The sequence below is a fragment of the Neofelis nebulosa genome, chromosome 17 (assembly GCF_028018385.1).
Source record: "Neofelis nebulosa isolate mNeoNeb1 chromosome 17, mNeoNeb1.pri, whole genome shotgun sequence".
In the NCBI taxonomy this organism is placed as follows: Eukaryota; Metazoa; Chordata; class Mammalia; order Carnivora; family Felidae; genus Neofelis; species Neofelis nebulosa.
In genome coordinates, this window is record NC_080798.1 from 16,190,172 (window position 1) to 16,213,471 (window position 23,300).

The window sequence follows — 23,300 nt, forward strand, 5'->3', positions numbered from 1 at the left end:
GAAAAAAAAAAAAGAAAAAATAAATAAATAAAATCTTAAAAAAAAAAAAAAAAAAAAAAGAATGAGTAGGATCTGTACGTAATGATTTGACTATCATCAATTGAGAAACTCAAGTTACAAATATGTGTGACTTGATCCCTACCCCCTCCTTTTCGGGGGAGTGGCGAGGGAGAAGGAAGAAAACAATCAATATGTGCATCCTTAGAAGCACAGAAAAAGGCAAGGGAGAGCAGCTACCTAAATTGCCAAAGGCAGAAAGCATATCCATTGTGTTTATCTACAAAACCTGACAGTGGAATACTCACTGCCTGCATAAATGGTTATCTTTGGGGGAAGGGATTTTAGAGTGGAGGGCAGCACCTGTTATTTTCTTTACACATCTGTGTTGTTTGACATGTTACAACAAGCGTTGTGTATCGCTGCATAACTTTTTTTAAAGCAAAATTCAACCCATTCCCATACAGGCAAAGTAAAAGTAAGTCCATGACCAGAACAGTCTTCAGCAATGAGAACAGTATCAGTCTTAAAGCACAAATGCACGAACTAGTCCAAAAGTTTCTCATTCTAAAAGCTAAACACAAACACTTTAAAGGAGATGACTGTTTAATTCTCTTATTAAAACATAAATACACTAGGGGCATCTGGTCAGCTCAGTCGGCTGCATGTACGACTTTGGCTCCGGTCATGATCTCAGGGTTCGTGTTCAAACGCTCTGTGTTGTCAGCACAAAACCCATTTTGGATCCTCTATCCCTCTCTCTCCCTGCCCCTCTCTCACTCACAATCTGTCTCTCCAAAATAAACAAAAAAACCCCACATAAATACATTTAATTTAGATTATTAGAGTTAAACAGATCAAGGTCAAGCTGTTACCATAACCTGTATCATTTCAAAAAAGACTTTTTTGGGGCGCCTGGGTGGCTCAGTCGGTTAGTTAAGCATCCGACTTCGACTCAGGTCATGATCTCACGGTTCGTGAGTTCGAGCCCCGCGTCGGGCTCTGTGCTGATGGCTTGGAGCCTGCAGCCTGTTTCAGATTCTGTGTGTCCCTCTCTCTCTCTGACCCTCCCCCGTTCATGCTCTGTCTCTCTCTGTCTCAAAAATAAATAAACGTTAAAAAAAAAAACACACTTTTTTAACGTTTATTTTTGAGAGAGGGAGCAAACAAGCATGAGACTAGGAGAGGGGCAGAAAGAGAGGGAGACAGAGAATCTGAAGCAGGCTCTGTGCTGTCAGCACAAAGCCCAATGCAGGACTCAAACCCACGAACCATGAGATCATTACCTGAGCCGAAGTTGGATGCTCAACCGACTAAGCCACCCAGGTGCCCCAACCTGTGTCATTTTTTAAACCTAAATTTGAAATATATCGGCGAAATGTGTTTTATAGGAAAAAAAAAAAGTGCCAGTATCTACGCATCCTAAATTCCATTTTTGATTTACCACTTGACAACTGCAATCTCTGAAAAACAGGCTCACATTTAACTCTTAGACCATTCCGCACAGACTGCTAAAAAACCATGTGCTGTTGTCACTAAAAATTAAGACCAGGATTTCTTTAAGTCACTGCTTTATTTCCTCATATTAAAAAAAACATTTAGGGGGCTCCTGGGTGGCTCAGTCAGTTAAGTGTCCAACTTAACTGACTCAGGTCATGATCTCGCAGTTTGTGAGTTGAAGCCGGTGTTGGGCTCTGTGCTGATAGCTCAGATAGATCCTGGAGCCTGCTTCAGATTCTGGGTCTCCCTCTCTCTCTGCCCCTCCCCCGCTCACACTCCGTCTTTCTCAAAAATAAATAAATTAAAAAAAAAACCACTTAGGTAAATTTGGTGGCCATCATAAATGTGATTGAGACCATGGGTTCCCATCATCAAATGAAATCACAATGACAGGTTTCTGGCAACAGATTTAAGCCTACACAGGGATGTAATAAATTCCCTTTCCAGCCTCTTCTCTGTTGTGTGCACTGCCTCAAATGCCCAGGATGGCCTTCTTCCCAAACAGGATATTCAATTCACTGACACAGTGTAACTTTTGGGAAAGAAACTGACCACTCATCCACACTGGTAAAAATGGGCCCCCTGGAAACCAGGCCTTTAGGCTACACTTGTGGCCACTGCAGTCAGGCCAAGTCCATAGGGTCTTCTCTGCCCCTTACTAATGTTTTACACACATTAATCCTTGGTGATCTAAAAGAAACAACTCAACCTTATCAGAAAAGCCATCTTTAGTGGCCAAGGTGCACTTTCGGTGCCCACGAGATGGGAGGCCAAAACAGGCCAATGAAATGGTGCTTCTATGAAATGGCATCCTTCTTCCCCATCAGCTGGACCTGGAAAGGCTGGGGAGAGGAACAACTCTCAAGTTTCTGCCTTGGGCAACTGGGTCAGTGTTGGCCCATTTGCTGAGATGGTGACTACTGGGTCTGGGAGGAGAAGGAGTTTAGGTTAAATACGTTGAGTTCATGGTGCCCAAGGGAAAGTCACCAGAGGACATCAAGGAAGCTCAGGCCCACATGTGGAGCTGGCTAATATGGCTTTGAGACAGAGTCAAGTGCTGGCAGCACTGGAGTGGTACAGAAAGCACTAGAGTGAATGTGCTGGTGGAGGGGGCGGGGGGTGGGGGAAGTGTGGGAAAGGTGAGCAGGGGGCTGATGACAGCCAGCCAGCACCATCTCTTCTCAGGCTCTAATACTACGTATGTGCCACAATTTAATCTTTCATGAGTAAAAATTAGGGCGGGAGGGACACTAACCTCATCCCTGCTCTGCTCTGTAAATAAATATAAGCAGCAAAGGCTTATTAAGAGAAACAAGATACATTTATTAAGTGCTTACTATGCACCCTGCCCTGTGCTAAACACTAAACATGAATTATCTCCTGGAATCATCAAAACAACCCTGGCACAAAAACCTATGACTACCATTTCACAGATGGGACACTGAGGCTGGGAGTGAATGTGTGGGGGAGCTCAGGGCTGTCATGTCACAGCCCACAGTTAGACAGTCTCTGGGCCAGATGGAGAACATTGAAGAAGAACAATTATAATACATAAGAGCTGTTACTTAGTAAGAGATGGCTCTGGACTAGGAATACAATCTCAGCAAATCTTTACAACCTTCTGAGACTGACACTGTCATCCCATTTTACAAATGAGGAACCTGAGGCTGTAGAAGAGGAAATCAACTAGACCAGTGGTCTCCCCAGTGGCCCAGACCTAGATCTAGTCAGAGCCCCACCCTCAAAGGGTCTCTGGGACGCTGGGAAAAGGCTGAACAAATGGTACCATTTATTGAACGCTGACTATGTGCCAGCTGCTGCTCTAAGCACTTTACACATAGTATTCTCACTGCATCCTCCAAACAACTCTATGAGGTGGCTGCTATTAAAATCCCCATTTTACAGATAGGGAAACCGAGCCACAGAGAGGTGAAGTCAGTTGCCCAAGGTCACACGGCTGGTAAATGGCAGAGCCTAAATTTGAATCTGGGTCTCTGCCTCCCAAACCAAAGCTCTCAAAATAATTTCTGTTAACGGCAGCCATCCTGCACTGAGTGCTAACTATGGACTCGACCCTTTACACGCACACCTCCAACTAACCCTATGCTTATGGATAATACCCTCATCCTATTTCTTGGGAGCCAACAATAGCGCAAACACGTAGTAAGTGCATTCTATGTGCCAAATGCTTTATTCGCCATATCTCAACATCTCAACAGAATCCCCCACCAAAAGACACTCTTCTCCCCATTTTACCGAAGGGGAAACTGAGGTTCGGTACGATTTCCTCAGAACGCAGCTCCCGAGTGGCAGAGGCAGGACGCGAACCCATCGGTACCCGACGCCCACTCCATGCTTTCATACAGCGCTGGGTAGCACGTCTCGAAAGTTGAATCATGTGGGCACAGGTCCGGCCGGGTCCGGAGGGCGCGAGTCCGGCGCCGCCGCCCCCAACAACCGGTGCCCACACCCGGCCGTCCGCCGGGTCCCCAGCCCGCGCTGACCCTCAGGGTCCGAGTGGACCCCAATTCCCCGCCACCCGTGCATGAGGCCACCCCTGCACCCGAAACCACATACCTGGGCGTCCCGGCTGCCCGCCCCGCGGGCCCCACGACCGCGGCGTCCGGCCCCGCGCGGTTTGCTGGAGACGCCGCTAGCTCCGGTGGCCCGAGTGACTTCCAGGCTGCCCACTTCCAAGCCGCTTCGCGCGAGGCCTCCTGGGAACTGTAGTTTCGCCCTAGGAGGCAGCAAACTGAAAAAAGCCTGGCGCGCGGGTACTGCCGGGAGCAGTAGGCGCAGCCCCGCGCCGCCTTCTGGGAATGGTAGTCCACCCGTCGCCTCGGTGCCGCTCCAGCCTCCAGAGCACTTCCGCAGCCCCGAGGGGCGTGAGAGATGGAGGCGTGTCTTCTGCAGACTCCAGCCCGGTGGCCGAGCTCTTCGTTCCGCGAGGGCGCTTTTTCCTTTTCTCCCAGCCCTGTCCGCCTCCAGCCCTCCTTCGGCGGATTCACCACCCCCTCGCCTCCGCAAGGCGCGAGGTACTTACCCCGAGGGCGCGAGCCTCAGGAGAGGCGGGGACAGCGGAGCTGTGCGCTAGACCCCCAGTGGAGGGGAGCGGCGGAGGAGGGCGTCTGTGCGCGCTCGCGCACGCGCGCTCGCCGGCCAACTCCGGCCTAAACGCCGCGGGCTCCCGCGGGGGAGACTTTTTTTTTCCCCTTTCGAACGCGCGCGCGGAGGCGCGCGCTGGGCTTTTTCCTACGGGCGCGCGCCAGTGCGCACGCGCGCTCACTCCTCTCCCTTCGGACACTCTGCGGAGCGCGGTGTTGGGGGGTAACTGCTCTGTCGGGCGAGTCCTCCCGCAACATCCCCAAGGTCGCTCCTTAGGCGCTCCTTCTAGGTCTAGTCCTTCACATAGGAGCTCCCGGGTGTCGCCACACACGCCGTACCCGTCCCTTGTCGGGGGTCCTGTCGTCACAGGTAATAGGCATAGCCCCGGCCTCGAAGAGTAGGACACGCCCTCCTCCCTGCCCACGCCAGATGGCAGGGATGCCCGAGTGTGTAGGGACTCGGATGTGGTGGCCTCTCTCCTGCGCAAGCAGCTCCAGAGCTCTTCCTTCGACGAAGCCTCAGGACCACCACCCACAAGGCTGCCCTGGAGGCCCTGATAGCCACCTTTCAGTCGTTGATCACACATTCTGAGGGTGTCTAGTGCTTGTTGGGTACCTACCGCCTAGGGATTTTGTTCAGATTTAGCCCACCTGCTGACATAATCTAGAATCCGACCCTTTTTTTCCAAAAACTGGATGATACCACTCCAACTCCATAGGGGTTACCGAGGGAACTGGCTGGAAGTGCAAGGTCCTCTGTCAAGAAAACCCATTCGATACCTTTCCCACCTCATTCTTTCTTCCAAGAAGATGCTCAGTAAGACTTGAAGCAGGGAAGCACATATTCCTGGGGGAGGGCAGAGGGTCACTCATTTGCTCATTAATTCAACAGAAACGTATTAAACACCTACTTCATGCCAGGTTGGGTGATTGTGAGGACACCGAGAAGACAGTGTGCCTACCTTGAAGAAGCTAAGTCCGGTGGGCATATCAGACCACCGCCAGACGGTGACAATCTAAAGCGGGACTACCCAACAGAAATACAATGCAACCATATTTGCCATTTTAATTATTACATTAAAAAAATAGAGGAAGGTGAAATTAATATTTAACCCTATATATCCAAAATAAGTTATGTTTAAAGAGAAAACATTTACATTGCTTCAATTTTAAAATTTCATTTAACCAAAACTGAAATAAAATTAAAACTCTGAGGCATTAACAAAGACACTCATTTGTGGCAGAGGTTGTCATAGCAAAAGGTTGGAAACTGCCCAAAGTCCATGAATAGAAGTTTGGATAAATAAATGCTAAGTACCATGCAGCTGGCAACTGCTGAAAAATGAGACAGAGCTATTGAGTATTAATACGAGTTAATCTCTGAGACATACTCGGTGAGAAAGAGGTGCAGGACAGTGTATGGAGTGTACTACCATTTCTAAGGATATTTTTTACACATACACTTGAGTATGTATAGAACACCTGCAAAAAGACACAACCAGGGTTACCTTTGTGAAGGGGAAACAAGAACAAGTTATCAGGTGTGAAAGGTGGCGTTTTCATTATATGCTTCTTAGTATCTTTTGGTTCTTTTTTACTATGTTCATTTTTTTTTTTAAGTTTTTTCAATGTTTATTTTTGAGAGCGAGACAGAGCACAAACAGAGGAGGGGCAGACAGAGAGAGAGAGACTACTATGTCCTTTTTAAAAAGGGAGGATGCTAGCTAAGTCATAGAATCATTATAAGAATTAAAACAAAACAATATATTTTAAATGCCTAATCAGTTCCCAGGATTACCTCTGGCATTACAGCCCCCCTGCCAAATTAGGCCCTTCTGGTGCCAGCTTTCTGCACCCCTGTTCCCTAACGTGAGAGCCACCATGCAGGGACCACCTCAGTGTGTGGAGGGCACATCACTCTTCCTTTGGGTGGCCAAGTCTCCTTGTTATATGTACTCACAGCACTGTGTTCCTTTCCTTCTTAAAACTGCATCTATAGAATAATTTAAGTTTGAGAAGATTAAAAGTTGCAGAGAAGTTCAAAGAATGATATAACCCATTACTCAGAATTTCTCATTGTAATCAATTTTATGACAACTCTTTGGTGTCTGCCTTCCCTGCTGAACAGGGCAAGAACTCTATGCCCTCACCTTCCTGTAACAGAGCATGAATGACCCGCAAGGAGCCTAGGGGCCCAATGGTGTCATGGAGTGCAGTGCCCCCTAGAGCCAATTCTCTTTATTACAAAGGCAGAGCTTGCCGAAATCTGGCCTTCCATCCCACCACCACTGACAAAGTAGCTTGGAGTGGACTGCAGCTAAGAAAAGTATGTGGTGCAGTGCCAGTCACAGACTTGGTTTGTCTCCATAGCAGGGCATACCAAACCTTGGCCCCGAGTACAAACTCCCCTAAATCGACTGCAGGGCTTGAATTCTCCCATTAGATCATCTTTGGGTTACCAAGATAGTAAAAAGTCAAGACTATTGGGATTAAGGCATCTGGAGCTCACTCCAGATTTGCTTGGAAGGATAGATAATGGGATTAGGGAACCAAATGTGGGTGAACTTTAGGAGAGAGGTATCCTCTGAGGGTAACGGGAGGAAGCTGGTATGTGGGTTAGGAGAGAGTGGCAAAAAAAAAAAAAAAAATACAGGTTTGGGGTTTGAAGGCCTTCTTTCTCACTGACCTCCAAGGAATGTTGCCCCCAAAGGGTCCCAACCGCTTGCTTTTTGCAGGCTAGTCAAGAGAAGTTGGACCAGAGCAGATATTATAAACAATGGAAACTGATGACAGTGACTACAAATTTGTTACAAATGACTACTCTCTCCCTAATTCTGGGGCGTCGAGGAGCCAGTGGGGTAAATCTGAGCTATGGGGACTGGCCCACTGGGCCATCCACTGATGTGCAGGATGTGAAGCAGCTCACACTGGATCCTGAAATGTGGCCCAAGACAGCAGCAAGTATAGGGTTACAGGGGACTAGAATAAGGAAAGATACGGCAGGAGGGCAGCCTTGGGGACAGTAGACACAGAGGCACACTAGTGCCTGACAGTCACCAGTTCCCATTAGGTTTGTGGGTCAGAGAGTTTCCTGAGCACCAGCTGACAGAACCTCTTCCTCCTCTGATATGAGAGAAGAATCCTGAACTATGAATTGGATCTGAATTGTGGATTGGATCTACCCTGTGTAGTCTTCAACAGCTCCCTTTTCCCCTTTGAATTCATGTTCCTCCTAATGTATAGTGGAGATGAATATTATCTCCCTCTCAAAATTCTTTTGAGAACTAATCAAGTGATTGGTGTGAAAACTTTTGGGGGAGGGGGCTCTAACCCACTCTACACATGAGAGGATGAAGACAAGTTTTGCCTACTGTTTCCCCCCAAACCCAGCCACCAAGTCTCTGTGGCAACACAGGGTCTAGGCTTAGCCATGCCAGAGGGTGGATTCTGCTGACCTTGCCTCAGGAGGCCCAGGCCAAACTGATCTAGAACTCCAAATACTCTCCAAGTAAGCAGTTCTCAGATTTCAGTAGGCATAAAGATCAGCAGGAGAGGCTGTAAAACTCTACCCTCTGAGTTACCAATTCTTTAGATCTGGTGTGGGGCCTGATAATTTGCATTTCTAACAAGTTCCCAGGTGATAACTTACGCTGCTGGCCTAGGAGATCACACTTCAGGAGCCACTTCTTAAAACTGAAAGTTCATCAGTTTTCTTTCATCTGGCAGGTACAAGGATAGCCTCTAGTGCCCTCTGCTGACCAGACTATAAATTTAGCTGTCACGTTTCCAGAGCAACTGAAAAGTACGAAGTATGGTTTGGAAAGAAATAAATACTTGTCTGAGAACTAAACCAGTCTAAAAACAGCAATCGTTGTTTGTTGCTCCAGAGTATACTTAAAAAGCAATTCACAGGAATTATCTTATTTGATCTTTGCAACAATCCTGTGAAGTAGGCAAGACTGATATTTTCATTTTACAAATGAGGAAGACAAGCCCATCGTCAGACCAGTAATGCCACACTCCCTGACAGAGGGGGCTTATTAAAAGTAGGATTCCCAGGGTGTCTGGGTGGCTCAGTCAGTTGAGCGTCTGATGCTTGATATCACCTCAGGTCATGATCTTACAGTTGTGAGATTGAGCCCCATGTCAGGCTCTGCACTGAGTGTGGAGCCTGCTTGGGATTCTCTCTCTCTCTCCCTCTCTCTCTCCCTCTCTCTCTCTCTCTCTCTGACCTGCTTGTGCACACTCTCTCAAAATAAATAAATAAACTTTAAAATAAATAAAATAAAATAAAACAAAATAAAATTAAAATAAAATAGGGGCGCCTGGGGGGACTCAGTCAGTTAAGCTGAGTCTGGATTTCAGCGCAGGTCATGATCCCAGGATCATGGGATCAAGTCCCACATCGGGCTCTGCACTGACAGTGAGGAGCCTGGTTGGGATTCTTTCTCTCCCTCTTTTTGCCCTGTTTGTGTGCTCTCTCTCAAAATAAAGAAACTTTAAAAATACAAATTAAATGAAATGAAATAAAAAGTAGGATTCCCAATCCAAGAAGGAAAAGTAGAGGTTTGTCCTCATGAAGGCCACGGGGAAGGGAATGAGGAAAAGGATGATGAACAGCAGATGCATCACGGGTAAGAGAGATACTTGATTCTACAAGCCTGGGAAAACCTGCAAAGTCAAATGGCTGGATCCTTTCTCCAGCAGTGCAAGGTGGGGTCGACTCTTAGTCCTGGGCTCCATCCTCTCAATTTTCTGTTTCAGTAGTCAAACTTGAATGTCCATAGAAACACCTAGGGAAGTTGTCAGAAGTGAAGGCCCTTGGGTCCCATCTCCATGCTTCTGCTTCAGTAGGTCTAGACCAGAACCTAGGGTTCTCCACGTTAAGATGGCCCCTTCCCTAGGAATCCCCATAGTGGAAGTCCAGGGACCACGCTTTGATTACTCCTAGTGCTTGCAAAATACTCTCTTGACACACTACCAGCAGAAAAGAAATGTTATTTGCCTATGATGGTATTCCTTTCTGGCCCCTCTCCCTGCTTCCTTCACCTGTAATAACCTAGTGAGTTAGGACAGCCAATGCTGAGATTCAATCCTCCACTCTTTTATTTATCCTCCCTAAGCCTCAGTTTTCTCATCTATAAAGTGGGGTAATACCTACCTTACTAGTAGCACCTCAGGATTAAATGAGAAGGCAGGTCTTATGCATATTTCCTGACATTCAAAGAGTGTTCAATAAACATGATTTCATGAATTGATTTTTGTTTCCTAGCTCCTCAAAAAGTAGTAATGGCTAAGCTGTCCTCTTTTGGATTCCCACAGGTTTTTGAGCAACGGTCCTGACGCAGAATAATCAAGGTGATGGCTTCTTCCAGACTCATTCCCCCGTGGCAGGATTTTAAATACCTCATAAATGACATCATACATAAAAACAAGGTAATGTATATGTAGGACAGAAACTTGTTATTGGCCTCTATCTGTGTTAATCGTTATGAGCACTTCACAGGAGCATAGATTTTTCCATGGAAGCAGGAAGCAGGCACAGTAGGAGATGGGCCATCAATTTCCAAATGAGTCTAGGGATCTCTTGCAAGTACACTTTGATAGTGGAAGGTGAACACTTTGGGGAGAGAGATTTTTCTCAAAGAGAAGGGAGAAGGCACCGGACAGAACATTTGCCAACCTCAGTTTTGCTATGGTTGGCTCTGTGTAAACCATCCCAGGTACATGTTTCATAGCACATGCTCTATCACGGTGGGATAATACACACACTATCTTCCTCTGTCAAGTTTAAAAGCCAGGTAGGGTGTCCTAAAAGTCTTTATGCACTTTTAAGCTTTAAGAACTTCAAGCTGGGGGCGCCTGGGTGGCTCATTTGATTGAGTGTCCGACTTCGGCTCAGGTCATGATCTCGTGGTTCATGAGTTCGAGCCCCGTGTGGGCTTCTGTGCTGACAGCTCAGAGCCTGGAGCCTGCTTCAGATTCTGTGTCTCCCTCTCTCTCTGCGTCTCCCCTGCTCACGCTCTGTCTCTCTTAAAACTAAATAAACATTTAAAAAATAAAAAAAACAAAAAGAACTTCAAGCTGCATGGATTTTTTTGGTCACACTCTGTTACATATAATGTAGGTATACGGTGGTGCCCTTGCCTGGGTAATGTGTTAAATGCGTCTTTTATGACATAGAGAACAGGTATGTTGGGAACATGATTTCCCCTGTGCTCACACTATGAAATTTGCCCGTATAGGCCCTGTAGAGGTTCGGTTCTCTCTTGCGTTGGGTGTTGTGTGGCTCGCTTGTGAAGCGCGAGTGTCCTACAAGGGATAAAGCTGTGCAGATGGGGGGGGTAATGGGCACGAGGCATGACTTTGGGAACTGCTTCGGTTGGGACTTGTGTGAGAATATACTTAGTGCCTGTGTGTCCTGGCCTCTTCACTTACGCCATACCTCTCCCCAGCAAGCTTCAGATGACTCAAACAAGGATGTAGTTGTGCTGAGCGACCGGTCCCAGATACTGTTCAGAGAGTCTCGCCATCCTCACAATATGCCGCTTATATGCCATTACTTCAGCGATGCCAGCTTCTTTGCCTCCCTCTCTTGGGTGACAAGCACAAAAGAAATACAGGTAAAACTGCCTAGCTTTTCTTCTCCTTCTCAGCCCATTCTACAGGGGCCATGCCCACATAAGCTCTCACCCCAGACCAACAAAGGAAAATCTACCTCTTGATGAAAGTGACCTAGATCTAAGATTCCCCCCTCATCCTTTCTCCGATTACAGTCTCCCCACTGAGTAGATTTTCTGGTTCCCCTAAAGTAGGCTACGGTTAGGAAAGGGGTCCCAAGCTTCCTGCTTCTACCGTATTCCCAATTCCCATAACCAGGGGGTAAAAACACTCTAGAGTCTTCCAAGTCCTCTTCAGGACAAGAATGGGGGAAAATAGTGGACTGCTCTGCCCTTTCCTCTTCTACTATCTCTTCTAGGCAGTTTGCATCTTACTGTCTTCTAGGCTATAGTATGGATGAAGAGCAAAACTGAGGACATGGTCGAGAAGAGAGTATTCTCCATGACTGAACGGTTGCCGCCTATCCAGTCCATGGTCCACACAGGTTCCTTTCACATCCTCGTGGCCTACTGTGGCGACCTGATCCTGAGGCTCTTTGGGGACCACTTTCGGTCATTCAAACCCCTGAGTATAGTGCCCTGCCGCTTTAACATCAACTGCCTCTGCTATGACCCAGAAATGAAAATGCTTCTGTCAGGCAGCCTGGGGGCCATTGTCACTTGGATCATTGAGCGGAGTGGCAAGGGCCTCCAAATAGCCCACATGGTTCTCATGCCTGGTGATGAGCTTGTCCAAGACATCATGCTGAATGGCCCCAATGGCTCCCTCCTGGCCCTGTGTGAAACTATGGTGAGGGTCCTCGAGCGCCAGGGTCACGGCCAGCTAGCTGAGGTTGAGAGGTTCACTTCTACCACCAGTGGCTCCTCTATCACCTGCTGCTTCACCTGTTTTGACCAGGGCCTTCTCTATGCTGGGAACAACACTGGGGAAATCCAAGTATGGAGCCTCATTCGGGGCCACTCTATCCATAGTTTCAAGGCCCATTTCTCATCAGTAGTCTGTATCCGCAGCCGGCCCGAAGCCCACACCCTGCTGACGGCTGGCAAGGAAGGCTTAATCAAGGAGTGGAACCTCACTTCCGGGAACCTGCTGCGGTGGCTCGAACTCGAGGAGGAGCTCTGTCGACTCCAGTTTATTGACAGCATTACTTTCTTCTGCCAGACTACCTTTTCTTTCTCCTTGCGCCGCCTGCCCTGCTTCTACAGCCTCTTCAATGTCTGTGGCTCTGCTCCCCAGCAGGTGCGTCGGGTCCGCTGCGGTGATAACTGCTTCCGGATCCTGTGCACTACTGACGATGGCTTATTGCGCTTTGTGTCCCCAGTCACAGGGGATCTTCTGCTCCTCACCTGGCCCTTCTCACTCCTGGACCAAGCTGTGGATTGGGCCTATGACCCAGAGAAAGAGGAGCTCTTTGTAGCGACAGGCAGCGCAGATGTGCTGGTGTTTGACACGACCCGTTGCCCATGCCCGGCCAAGTATCTCTTGTGCACCTCACCCGATTCTCAAGACTGGGTACGATGCCTGGCTTACGGGCATTTCTACCTGGGTCGGGGTCTACAAGGACTAATGTTCTCTGGACACCAGAGTGGTGTGATAAGAGTGCTTTCCCAGCACAGCTGTGCCCGAATAGAGAAGTTCATGCATTTTGGAGCTGTACTGGCACTCTCTACGCTGCCTGAAGGGCTTTTTGGTAGCCGAGAAAATGCTTTGCTCTGCTCCTATGGAATGGATGACTACGTCCACCTATCAGAAGCAGTGTTTGAAGGGAAGAAAGTACGTTTGAAGCCCCTTACCAGCATCCTCAGCAGCTGTCACCTAAAACACCTGATACTCTTACCCAATTCTGTGGGTGCCATCACAGAGACTAACTGCCTGCGTCTCTGGAAGTTCCGTGCTTTCCTGTCCTCTGAGTCACAGGAAGGCTCGGCGTTCATAGAGACATTGCCTCTGCACCAGTGTACCATCACATCCTTTGACGTCTGCCTGTCCTTGAGTCTTTTTGTCACAGGTGGTATTGATGGCTCTGTCCGGGTCTGGAACTTCCATGGCAGACTTGTAGCTATGCTGGACTCATCACTGCACTTTGGCCCACTCTGCTTTGCAAATGACCGGGGTGACTTGCTTGTGACCTTTAACCAGAGTCTTTATCTGGTGTCCTGTCTCAAACTGCTTCACCCAACTCTGCTGTCTCGCCTTTCCTTTATGAGCATGCCAGATGAAGTGCTAGAGACCCCTAAGCCTTTCATACCCAGCTTTTTCTTCTCCTTTGAGACCATGTTTGTGCCCAAGTATATCTACCTTGAAAAAGGGCAACAGGAATTAGTGGGACTAGAGGAACTGATCAATAAGCGGGCCATTGCCTTTGACCATACAGTGCCCCATGTCATAGAAGATGAGCAAGGGAGTCCCATAGTACTGTCTGCCTTCGGACATGATTCTGAAACCAATTCGATGGAGGTGAGAAAATCTCATCACTCCCATTACGTGGTTCCTCCCCAACTACAGCTGACTACCTGGGAGGGACTCAACCCCTACCAAATACTGCGATGCTACTTTGGTAAAGGGCGGAAATGGCTGTTGGCTCCTGACTGCTACATCCCCAACTCAGTGATTCGTGCCCGTCTTTGGCCAGAGGGCAGTCCAATATTCCTCCAGTGCACCCTGCATTCACCTATGCGGGAAATAGAATGGGACAAGTCCCAACAATTCTTCTTCTGGCACAGTAGGGCAAAATTTGTAAGTGATGGAGGAGTATATTTACAGGAAAAGGAGGATGAAGACTTCATAGAAATGAGATTATCCAAGGATGTAACCTACAGTGTCCTTACAGACTCGGCAAACCGCAGTTGGCTGGGCAAAAAGATGAGTGAAATAGCTATTAATAGCCTGGTGGAGACAATCCTCAACATTATGATCCATGCTTCTCCACTCAAGTACCAATGCTGTATTGGTGCATTAGGGCAAATCTTTGCCTCTTACGAGGTGTCTTCAGCCCTGCGCTCTGAAACAGCCCATCATCTACTGGATGATACCACCAATTCCAACCCACTGATCCGAGAGCTAGCCTGGGAAGGGCTGAAGCGTCTAGGAATGATTACTCATCTCTTTGCCATGCCTCTGGCCCAAGGATTGATGGACAAGGACCAAAGAGTGAGGAGTAAGGCCCTGAGCCTCATGGATGACACTGGAATCCACACTAAGTCCTCACTCCTAAACTTGATCCAGCACCAAGAGACCTTCCAGGAGATGCAGTAAGTTTTTTGTGCCTTCTGCAATTCTTGACTAGCCTCTAGTTTTCTTCTCCCCTTCCCTTCCTTCACTATCTCTTTGTACCTGTGCATTCATTCTTCCTGTCCTTTTTCTCTTTCATAGTCTTTTTCCATTCCTAGACCCTCCTGACAATCCCCACTGCTCACTCCTGTCTCCCATTTCTTCTCCTACTCCTGTGTGTCCCTTACTTCTCGAAGTTCCCCTGTTCATCCTTTTCTCCTACCCCTACAATCCCCATAGAAACAACTCCATTCATTGCCACCTTGGCTTTCTAGATTTCTTCTTTCTTCTTGGACTTTCTTTACCTCGACATACACTGTCTCTTAGCCACTTTGCCAAGCCCCTAACCTATTCCATGGTAGTTCTTTCCTTCTCATTCTCCCTGTTGTCTCTGACTCACCATGTCAGAGGAATCTCCTTTGACTTTCATAGGCGGGAAATGATTGGGGAGGAATCCCTGGACCATCTGCTGGGGATGCAGGCAACAGATCTACAAATGCTTCACACTCAAGTGGAGCAGCGACTGAATGAAAACCTGACCTTGTCAGAGGGAGACAAAAAGCCTGCATTTTCTTTAGAGGTTGCAAGAATTTCTGAACTTTTGTCCCTTTCCGAGAAACCTGAAGTTCCTAAAGAATCTGAAGTTGCCATCAAGCCCAGCAAAGGCCAAAGACGGGGCCGAGCAGGAAGAAAAAAGCACAGTATGTATGGGGTGATCTGGTTCATGCCTCAGGGTCCCCAAGAGGCAACACAGTTAGGGCTAACATGGGTCAAGAGATATCAACCAGGTAGGACTAGAGACAAGTAGACAGATGTTTTCACCAAAAGAACTTTCCTAGGAAGAATCTACCCAAACTCAGGGAGACTTCAAGGCTTATGTTCATAGGATTTGGGAGGGGGGAGGACTGGAATAAAGTAAGGAGAATCCTTTTTTTTTTTTTTAAGCCTCAGCCCCTCTGTTGCTACTTCTTTTATGGCAATTCCTCTTAGCTCATGCCATTAGTGGGAAGGGTGTGACTTAGGCCTTCCATGCCATGCCTTCCTTATCTATGTCTCGTGATCTTCCCTGCAGCACGAAAATTATGGCGGGCCCTCAAGAAAATAAAAGGGGCTGGCAAAGCACCAGGTCCCTTAGAGGGTGAAAGTGACCAGAGTGAAGCTGCACTATATGAGGTGAAGGATACAGCCATCCGTTCTGGAAGGTCTTCAACCGTAAGTGTGTTAAAGATTTCAAAAGATGCTGAACAACAACCTCCAGAGGAAGACACTCCAAAGGACCATACTGCACTGACCCTGAAGATGCTGAGGAAATTACATGACAGAAGAGGCAAGAAAAAAACAGTTAAGAAGCCCCTAAAGAGGCACAAGAAGAAGACAAAAGAATCTGGAGTTACAGTTGAGAAATCTCTGTCTGCTGTAAAGGTTGAACCTGTTGTGAAGACGCTGAAGGCCAGAGGGCGAGGTGCCTCTGGAGTGCCTGGCCACAGGGCCACCCCTGGAGATGGCTCATCATGGCGGGATGCTCTGTGTCGTCTTATGACCCTGAGAATATCTGGTTCCCAAACCAAAATGTCAGAAGCTCTAAACATGGAGCTAGTGACCATGGCTCAAGAGGTACTGGCAGATCGGCAGCCCAGTTGGGAACTTTTTCAGGAGATCTGCCCCTTTTTGAAGAAAAAAAGTGACGTTCTGCTTGAGGACCGCAACTGGGATGTAGCCTGGCCAGAGGAGAAACCAATTTTTATTCATGAGGGGGCAATTAGAGAAGATGTAGTGATCAGGAGGGAGGATGAGATACCAGAGGCACATGAGCAAGTGCAAAAGGAAGCAAGCAACATGCCAGACTTGCAGGAAACCCAGGTGATTTCCAAAAAAGGCAAGAAAAAGAAAGTTATGTTTTTAGAACCAGGTTACCTAACCAAGGGAAAACGAATATCAAAGAAAGAAGAGAAGAAATCCTTTAAGAAGCCCTTTAAACAAGAGAGGAAAGCAGTCTGGCAGGGAATAAAAGTGGATAAAAAACAGAGGAAAGTGGCCAAAGGAGAGAGGGATGTGGGTCAGGAAGTGGAGGAAATGGCCAAACCAGAGGAGGGAGTGGTTGTACAAGAAGGAAGACCAGTTACAGAAGAGAGGAAGCTGTCTTGGCAGGAGTGGAAGAAGTCCTGGGATGAGTGGACACAGGCCCGTGGTGAGATGAGGATATCCTGGAATGAATGGAAGGAAGCTTCGGACAGGAAGCATCTTGAGGAAGAGGAGGAAGCACAAACGGATAAAAAGAAGCCACTCGCAGATGAGAAAAAGCTGGATGAGGACAAGAGGAAGCTGAGATGGGATGAGTGGGCAGAGATCTGGGAACAGGTATCAGCCAGGTCCAAGGAGCCGCAGTTCAAGGACAAGGAGGAGGAACTGACCCTGGAGGGAGAAAAATTGTTTCAGGAATGGGGAGAAGGAGAAGGAGGAGGAGAAGAAGAAGAGCTGAGACAAACCCAAAAAGAATATAAACAGGCCTATATCGAGAGGAAACGGGCCCAGGCTGAAAGAAAACGAGCCCAAGAAGAAAGGAAGCTGGCACAAGAAGAAGAGAAGTTAGCACAAGAAGAGAGAAAGCTGGCCCAGGAAGAGAGGAAACTTGCCAGAGAATATGGGAAGCTGGCTCAAAGAGACAGGACAATGGCCCAGGCAGAGAGGATGTTTGTCCACAAAGAGGAAAAACTGGCCCAAAGAGAGGAGAAGCTAACCCAGGAAGCAGAGAAACTGGCCCAGAAAAGGAAGAAACTGGCCAAGAAATCTGAGGCACTGGCTCAAGAAGAAGAGAAAATAGCAAAGAGAGGAGGGAAGCTGGCTGAGGCAAAAACAATATTAGTCCAGAAAATGGAAAAACTGGAGCAGAAGGAGCAAGATCTGGCATTGCAAGAAAAGGAACTATCCCAGGAATTGGAGGAGCTGGCATTGGAGGAGGAGGACCTGGCTTGGAAAGAAGAAGAACTGAGCCAGGAAGAGAAGGAGTTAGCTGAGGAGGAGGAAGGACTGGGCCAGGAAGAGAAGACACTGGCCTGGCAAGAGCAGAAACTGATTAAGGAAGAGAAAGCACTGGCCCTGGAAGAAGAGTTGCTGATCCAGGAAGAGAGGAAACTGGCCAAAGACAAGGAGAAACTGCCTGAAGAAGAGGAAAGGCTTGCCCAGAAAAGGAAAAAACTGATGGAGAACAAGTTAAAACTGGCCCAGGAAAAAGAAAAATTGGTCCAGAAGAAGGAGAAACTCATGAAGAACAAGGATATCCTAGCCTGGAGGGGGAAGTCTCTGGCTCAGGAGAAGGAGAATCTGCTTTATGAGAGAGCGAAATTTACTCAGAAGAAAAATAACTTCCTGAAGTTCAAAGAAAACCTCACCCAGAACAGAAATAAATTAATTGAAGCAAAGGAGCAACTGGATGTGTACAAGAAGAAACTGGTTCAGGTAGAGGAGACGCTGATGGAAGAAAAGGAAAAACTTTCCCAGAAGAAGGAGAAGCTGGCTAAGGCAGAGAAAAAGCTAGCCCAATTAGAGGAAAGTCTGGCTGAGAAGCGGCACAATCTATCCCTGGACAAGATGAAGTCAGCTGTGGAGAAGAGGGCGATATTTCAAGAACTGAAACTCCTCAGAGGAGAGTGGGAGAGCAGCAAGGAAGAAAAGGCACTGGACATGGAAATGAAGAAACTGGCCCAAGAGAAGGTGAGGCTGGCTGAGGGAAAGCAAACTCTCTTCTCAGGAGAGACCAAAGAAGCCTTAAAACAGGGGAAACTGACTAAGAATGAGCTAGAACTAATCAAGAAGAAATTGTCACTAGAGGAGAAGACACTGGCATATGAAGATAGGATATTGGCCACAGAGCAAAGGGACATTGCCAAAGGAAAACTGGAATATACCAGAGGAGAGAGAGTGTATGCCCAGGAAGAGAGGAAGCTGGCCAAAGTAATAAGGAAGTTGGCTACAGAAAGGGAGGGCACTTCCAAGGAACAATCAAAAGCGAGCGGCAAAATCTTACCGGCACTTCAAAACCTTATCAAAGAAGAAACGAAGCTGACCCAGGAAGAAATAGAGCTGACAAAGAGAAAGAGGTCATTCCTTGCAAAGGAAAGGAGATTGGGCAAGGAACAAAATAAACTTGATGCTAAAGAGTGGGATTTTTCAGAGGAACAACTGGAAATAACCAAAGATGAGAAGAAACTGGCTAAGAAGCAGAGAAAACTGGCCAAGGAAATGAAAAGAATGATAAAGAAAGAGGAAGAAATAACCAAGGAAGAAAGCAGATTGGCCAGACAACAGAGAGAAATCATACAGGAAGAAGAGGAGGGAGCAGTAACAGAGGAAGAAGAGGAAATACCATTGCTTGAACAAAGGTCGAGAAAGAGAAAAGAGCTAAAGACAGTGGTTACAACAAAGGGAGAGCTTCCCAGTCAAGGGGAAAGTAGGGAGAGCTTTTCCAAGGAAGTGGAAAGCCTATTAGATGAAATAGAGGGAGAGAGCTTGTCTGAGGAGGAGGAAGAGGAGGAGGAAGAGGAGGAGGAGGAAGAGGAGGAGGAGGGAGTTGTGGGGGAGGGGGCGGTAAGGGAAGGGGTGATGGAGGAGGGGGTGGTGGAGGAGGTGGAGGTGGAAGAGGAGGGAAAGGAGGAGAAAGAGAAGGAGGAGGAGGAGGTGCAGGAACAGGAGGAGGAGGAAGAGGAGGAGGAAGAGGAGGAGGAAGAGGAGGAGGAAGAGGAGGAGGAAGAGGAGGAGGAAGAGGAGGAGGAAGAGGAGGAGGAGGGAGTGGTGGAGGAGGGGGCAGTAAGGGAAGGGGTGATGGAAGAGGGGGTGGTGGAGGAGGAGGTGGAGGTGGAAGAGGAGGGAGAGGAGGAGAAAGAGAAGAAGAAAAAGAAAAAGAGGAAGGAGAAAGAGGTGCAGGAAGAGGAGGAGGAGGAGGAAAAGGAGGAGGAGGAGGAAAAGGAGGAGGAGGAGGGAGTAGTGGAGGAGAGGGCAGTAAGGGAAGGGGTGATGGAGGTGGGGGTGGTGGAGGAGGAGGTGGAGGTGGAAGAGGAGGGAAAGGAGGAGAAAGAGAAGGAGGAGGAGGAGGAGGTGCAGGAACAGGGTGAGGAGGAAGAGGAAAAAGAGGAGGAGGAGGAGGAAGAGGAGGAAGGGGAAGAGAAGGAAGTGTCAGTGGAGGAGGAGGAAGTATCAGAGGAGGAGGAGGAAAGCATCAGTGAGGAAGATTCAGAAAGTCTGAGTGAGAAAGACTCACTAGAGAAAAGCTCACTGGAAGAAGAGGCAGACAAGGAAAAAGAGATCTTAAAAAAAGAAAAATTACCTAAGTTTCAAGAACAAAGACAAAAAGACCGAAGAGGAAGAGAAATAATCCCCTCTATTGGAAAAAGAATCCCTGATATCAAAGACAGTGCTATACAACTAAAAGTTCTGAAAGTCCCTTCCAAGAAACTGATCTCAATAGCTTTGGACAGGAAAAAGAAGATACCAGTGCCAGTGTCAATGAAACAAGTATCCTGGGAAGAAAAGGCCAGAACACTTGAGACATCCAGGACATTTCCAGCGTCAAGGTTTTTGGATAAAAAAGAACTGTTGAAGAAACATAAGCCCGTACCTCTCCAAGTTTTGGATAGAGTTTTGCAGTCCCCAGAGCCAGACTTCAAGACCTCATGTTTATCTCACATATTGAGGAAGACCATGGAAGCTCACAAACTCCAAGGCAAACCACTAGGGCCCAAGTGGCAGCGGATTTTGTGGCATCATCCATCTCTGAGGAGACAGACTGAGGTGCAATTACCTGTGCCCCAAATCTTGGCTAAGAAAACAGGCGCTGAGGTAAGACTCTCGGATGTAGAGTGGCTCCACCATGTCCTAGAACGGATGGAGGCAGGAGAACAGCTTTCTAGGGATAGTTTCCACAGATTGTGCCAGCTTCTCAAAGACCTCACCTCAAAGGGAAACCTAGACCGGATACATCTGGCCCAACTCGAAGCCATTGTGAACCGTCACAAGCAGGTCCTGGAATCACGAAGTGCAAAACCCACTAAGGAGCCCATGGGTCCAAAGTACCTGAAAGTGATCCCTCCTATAAAAGGAAAGGAAAAGGAAAGCCGGTTAAAACCTCTGGCTGTCCCCCCATCAAAGCCTCCATTAGATACCCAAAGGATTCCAACGCCAAAGGGTGTAAACTGGCACCTTCTAGGAGAGCCTTACAGGAGCGCACGGGCAGAGCAGATGTCCGCTGCTCTCAGGGAGATGGAGAGGAGACACTTTCATCCCACCACAAAAGCCATGTTCCCAGGTGCTGAGGCCTCAGTGGAAAAACAAACCCTTGCACTGATGTTTCAAAAGGACTTCTGGGCTTTTAAGGATAAAGGCAGGTTTCCCAAATTGCCCAAGCTGGAAAAGAAGGCACAGGCCGTCTCCAAGAAGAAGGAAGAGCTGCCTCAATGGGAGACATTTGTGGCACTCTACTACGTTCTGCGGATGTTGCAACAGCGATATGCAGATGACAGCGCCACTTGGATGGAACAGTTCTACCAGCTCATGGACCTGCACCACCTTAAGTCGCCCCGAATCCAGAGGCTTCTGCAGGAGCTATTCCTGAGGGGGGAGCCCCAGTCCCAAGAGATCAGCTACAAGGAGGCCCTATGGGCCACGGACCTAGCTCCTGGGGAGCGGTTGTTTTACCACCTGTTTTGCAGTGGCTCTCAGAACTCTAAGGGTCCCCCGGAGTTCCAGGAGGTGGTGTCCCTCCCGGGTCAGAATAATGTCTGTACCACACTTCCCATGGGCATTGCTCACTATGGGATCTTAGAACTCGCCTGGAAGAGCCTGCCTGAAGCGGATATTCACCTCACCAAGGAAATGCCCCACATCATTGCTCCCACCCCCTAATCTGGGACTGACGGGAGGTCAGGACTTTTCACTCCCACCTGGAGAAAGGCCTTGTCACCATAATCTAGACCCTTATCCCTAGGGCCCACATAGAGTTTGGGCCAGGCGAAAGCCCTTTCCCTACCCAGCTCCAGAAACAAGCTTCGATATATGGAATAAAGAGGAGGCTCTCATTTGCAGCAGGCCCTGTAATATGTGTCCCTGTTCCTCAAACATTGCTTCTCCAGAAAGGTAGCCAGGGAGGCCAGATATATATTCCTGACAGTGGGAAAAGATCCCAAAAGGCATTGGGCACTTACCCTCTGGAGGCCTTCAGCCAAAAGAGTCTGTCCTTGTCCTCTTCCTTCCTTGCTTCCCCCATCCCCCCCTAAAGACCACAGGAAGGAAAGTATCTGGCACAGAAATAAATGAAGATCTGGCATTAATATAAGAGGCACTGATATAGTAGAAAGAAAATGGACTTTAGAATCAGAAGACCCAGCATAGTGTTTGGAGGTTTGCAATGGAGGCAGACTCTACTCCACTGTTCATAGCTCTGCGTGCTGATGGCTGGGAGTCCCGAACGGCAGGTGTGATGAGTGTTGAGGAGACCCTGAGTGTATCTCATGATCCCTTCCCTCTAGCGATGAAGGAGACAAAAGTTAAAGGGAAGGGGTGGTAAAGTGGAGGAAGTTGTCCCTGACAGTAACTGTGTTCCTTCCCTGATCTCCTCTCCCTACCATGGGAACTTCAGAGTTGCCTCTCTCCAGGTAAGCTGAACCTTCCATCAGCTTTTGGTGAGCCATCTATGCCATTTTCTACCCCTCATCCCAAGCTCTCCTTTGTTATTCCACTCTCTATACCTGAGTTTAGCTTTGTGGGAGAAGCCAGGGGTAGAGGGCAAGAGAACATTCTGAGAAGGCGAATTCACCTCAGAGGCCAAGTAGTATAGGTCCACATGGAGAGTATAAGAGTTATGGGCGGGGACAGGAAGCCCCAAAAAGATGACTGACCAGGCAGCAGAAATAAGGATGGTCCAGCTGGCTCTGCATGCTTCATCCTTCATCCTTCCTTTCTGACCTCTGTTTGTCTATGTCAGAAAGACGATAGTGCACATACTGCCATCATCAGGGATGAAAGAGCCATGAACATCACTACAGACCCTGCAGGCATTAAAAGAACAAGGACTATATACTATGAATAACTCTATGCCCATAATTTTGACAACATAGGTGAAATGGACAAATTCCCTGAAACTCCCAGAAAGGGAACAGCAATACCTATCTAACTCATTTTGTAGGATATCAGTGGGTCCTCCAGTCAAAAATAAGACACCATGACAAAACACACACACACACACACACACACACACACACACACACACACACACAATCTAGCTGCTGTGGTCCTAGAGTCAGGAATTCTATGGTTGGCTCTTTAGGGAGCCTCAAAACCTTGGTACTAGCTGTGACACTCTAGATATCCTCTTATTGGTATATTCTTTTTATTATGAAAATTTTTCAATCTCAAAAGTAGAACAGTATTAAAACAAACCTCCAGATCCCCATCTCCTAGATTTAATCATAAACCTCTTGGGGCGCCTGGGTGGCGCAGTCGGTTAAGCGTCCGACTTCAGCCAGGTCACGATCTCGCGGTCCGTGAGTTCGAGCCCCGCGTCAGGCTCTGGGCTGACGGCTCGGAGCCTGGAGCCTGTTTCGGATTCTGTGTCTCCCTCTCTCTCTGCCCCTCCCCCGTTCATGCTCTGTCTCTCTCTGTCCCAAAAATAAATAAAAAACGTTGAAAAAAAAAAATTAAAAAAAAAAAAAAACCTCTTGCAAAAACTGCTTCATCTATTTTTTTCTTTGTATTTTAAAATAAATCCCAGGGGCACCTGGGTGGCTCAGTCAGTTAAGCGTCAGACTTCGGCTCAGGTCA

General features: G+C 47.9%; 2 protein-coding genes across 4 annotated transcripts in view; one reads left to right on the forward strand and one right to left on the reverse strand.

Annotated features, from left to right (window-relative positions):
- The window catches only part of SIPA1L3 (signal induced proliferation associated 1 like 3), a 239,627-nt gene extending 235,013 nt beyond the window's left edge, over positions 1–4,614 (reverse strand). For all 3 annotated transcript variants that reach the window (XM_058707345.1, XM_058707339.1, XM_058707340.1), the window contains exon 1: positions 4,075–4,614. The gene's annotated coding sequence lies outside the window, so the exon portion shown is untranslated. The remainder of the gene's footprint in view (positions 1–4,074) is intronic.
- A 154-nt stretch (positions 4,615–4,768) lies between these two features.
- WDR87 (WD repeat domain 87) lies at positions 4,769–21,565 on the forward strand. Its single transcript, XM_058707346.1, has 9 exons — positions 4,769–4,971; positions 9,924–10,037; positions 11,057–11,224; positions 11,607–14,473; positions 14,925–15,193; positions 15,565–19,058; positions 19,218–19,277; positions 19,362–19,406; positions 19,656–21,565. Exons 2-9 carry the CDS (start codon positions 9,963–9,965, stop codon positions 21,384–21,386), a joined length of 8,709 nt encoding a protein of 2,902 aa, XP_058563329.1. The 5' UTR covers positions 4,769–4,971; positions 9,924–9,962; the 3' UTR covers positions 21,387–21,565.
- The last annotated feature ends 1,735 nt before the right edge of the window (positions 21,566–23,300 follow it).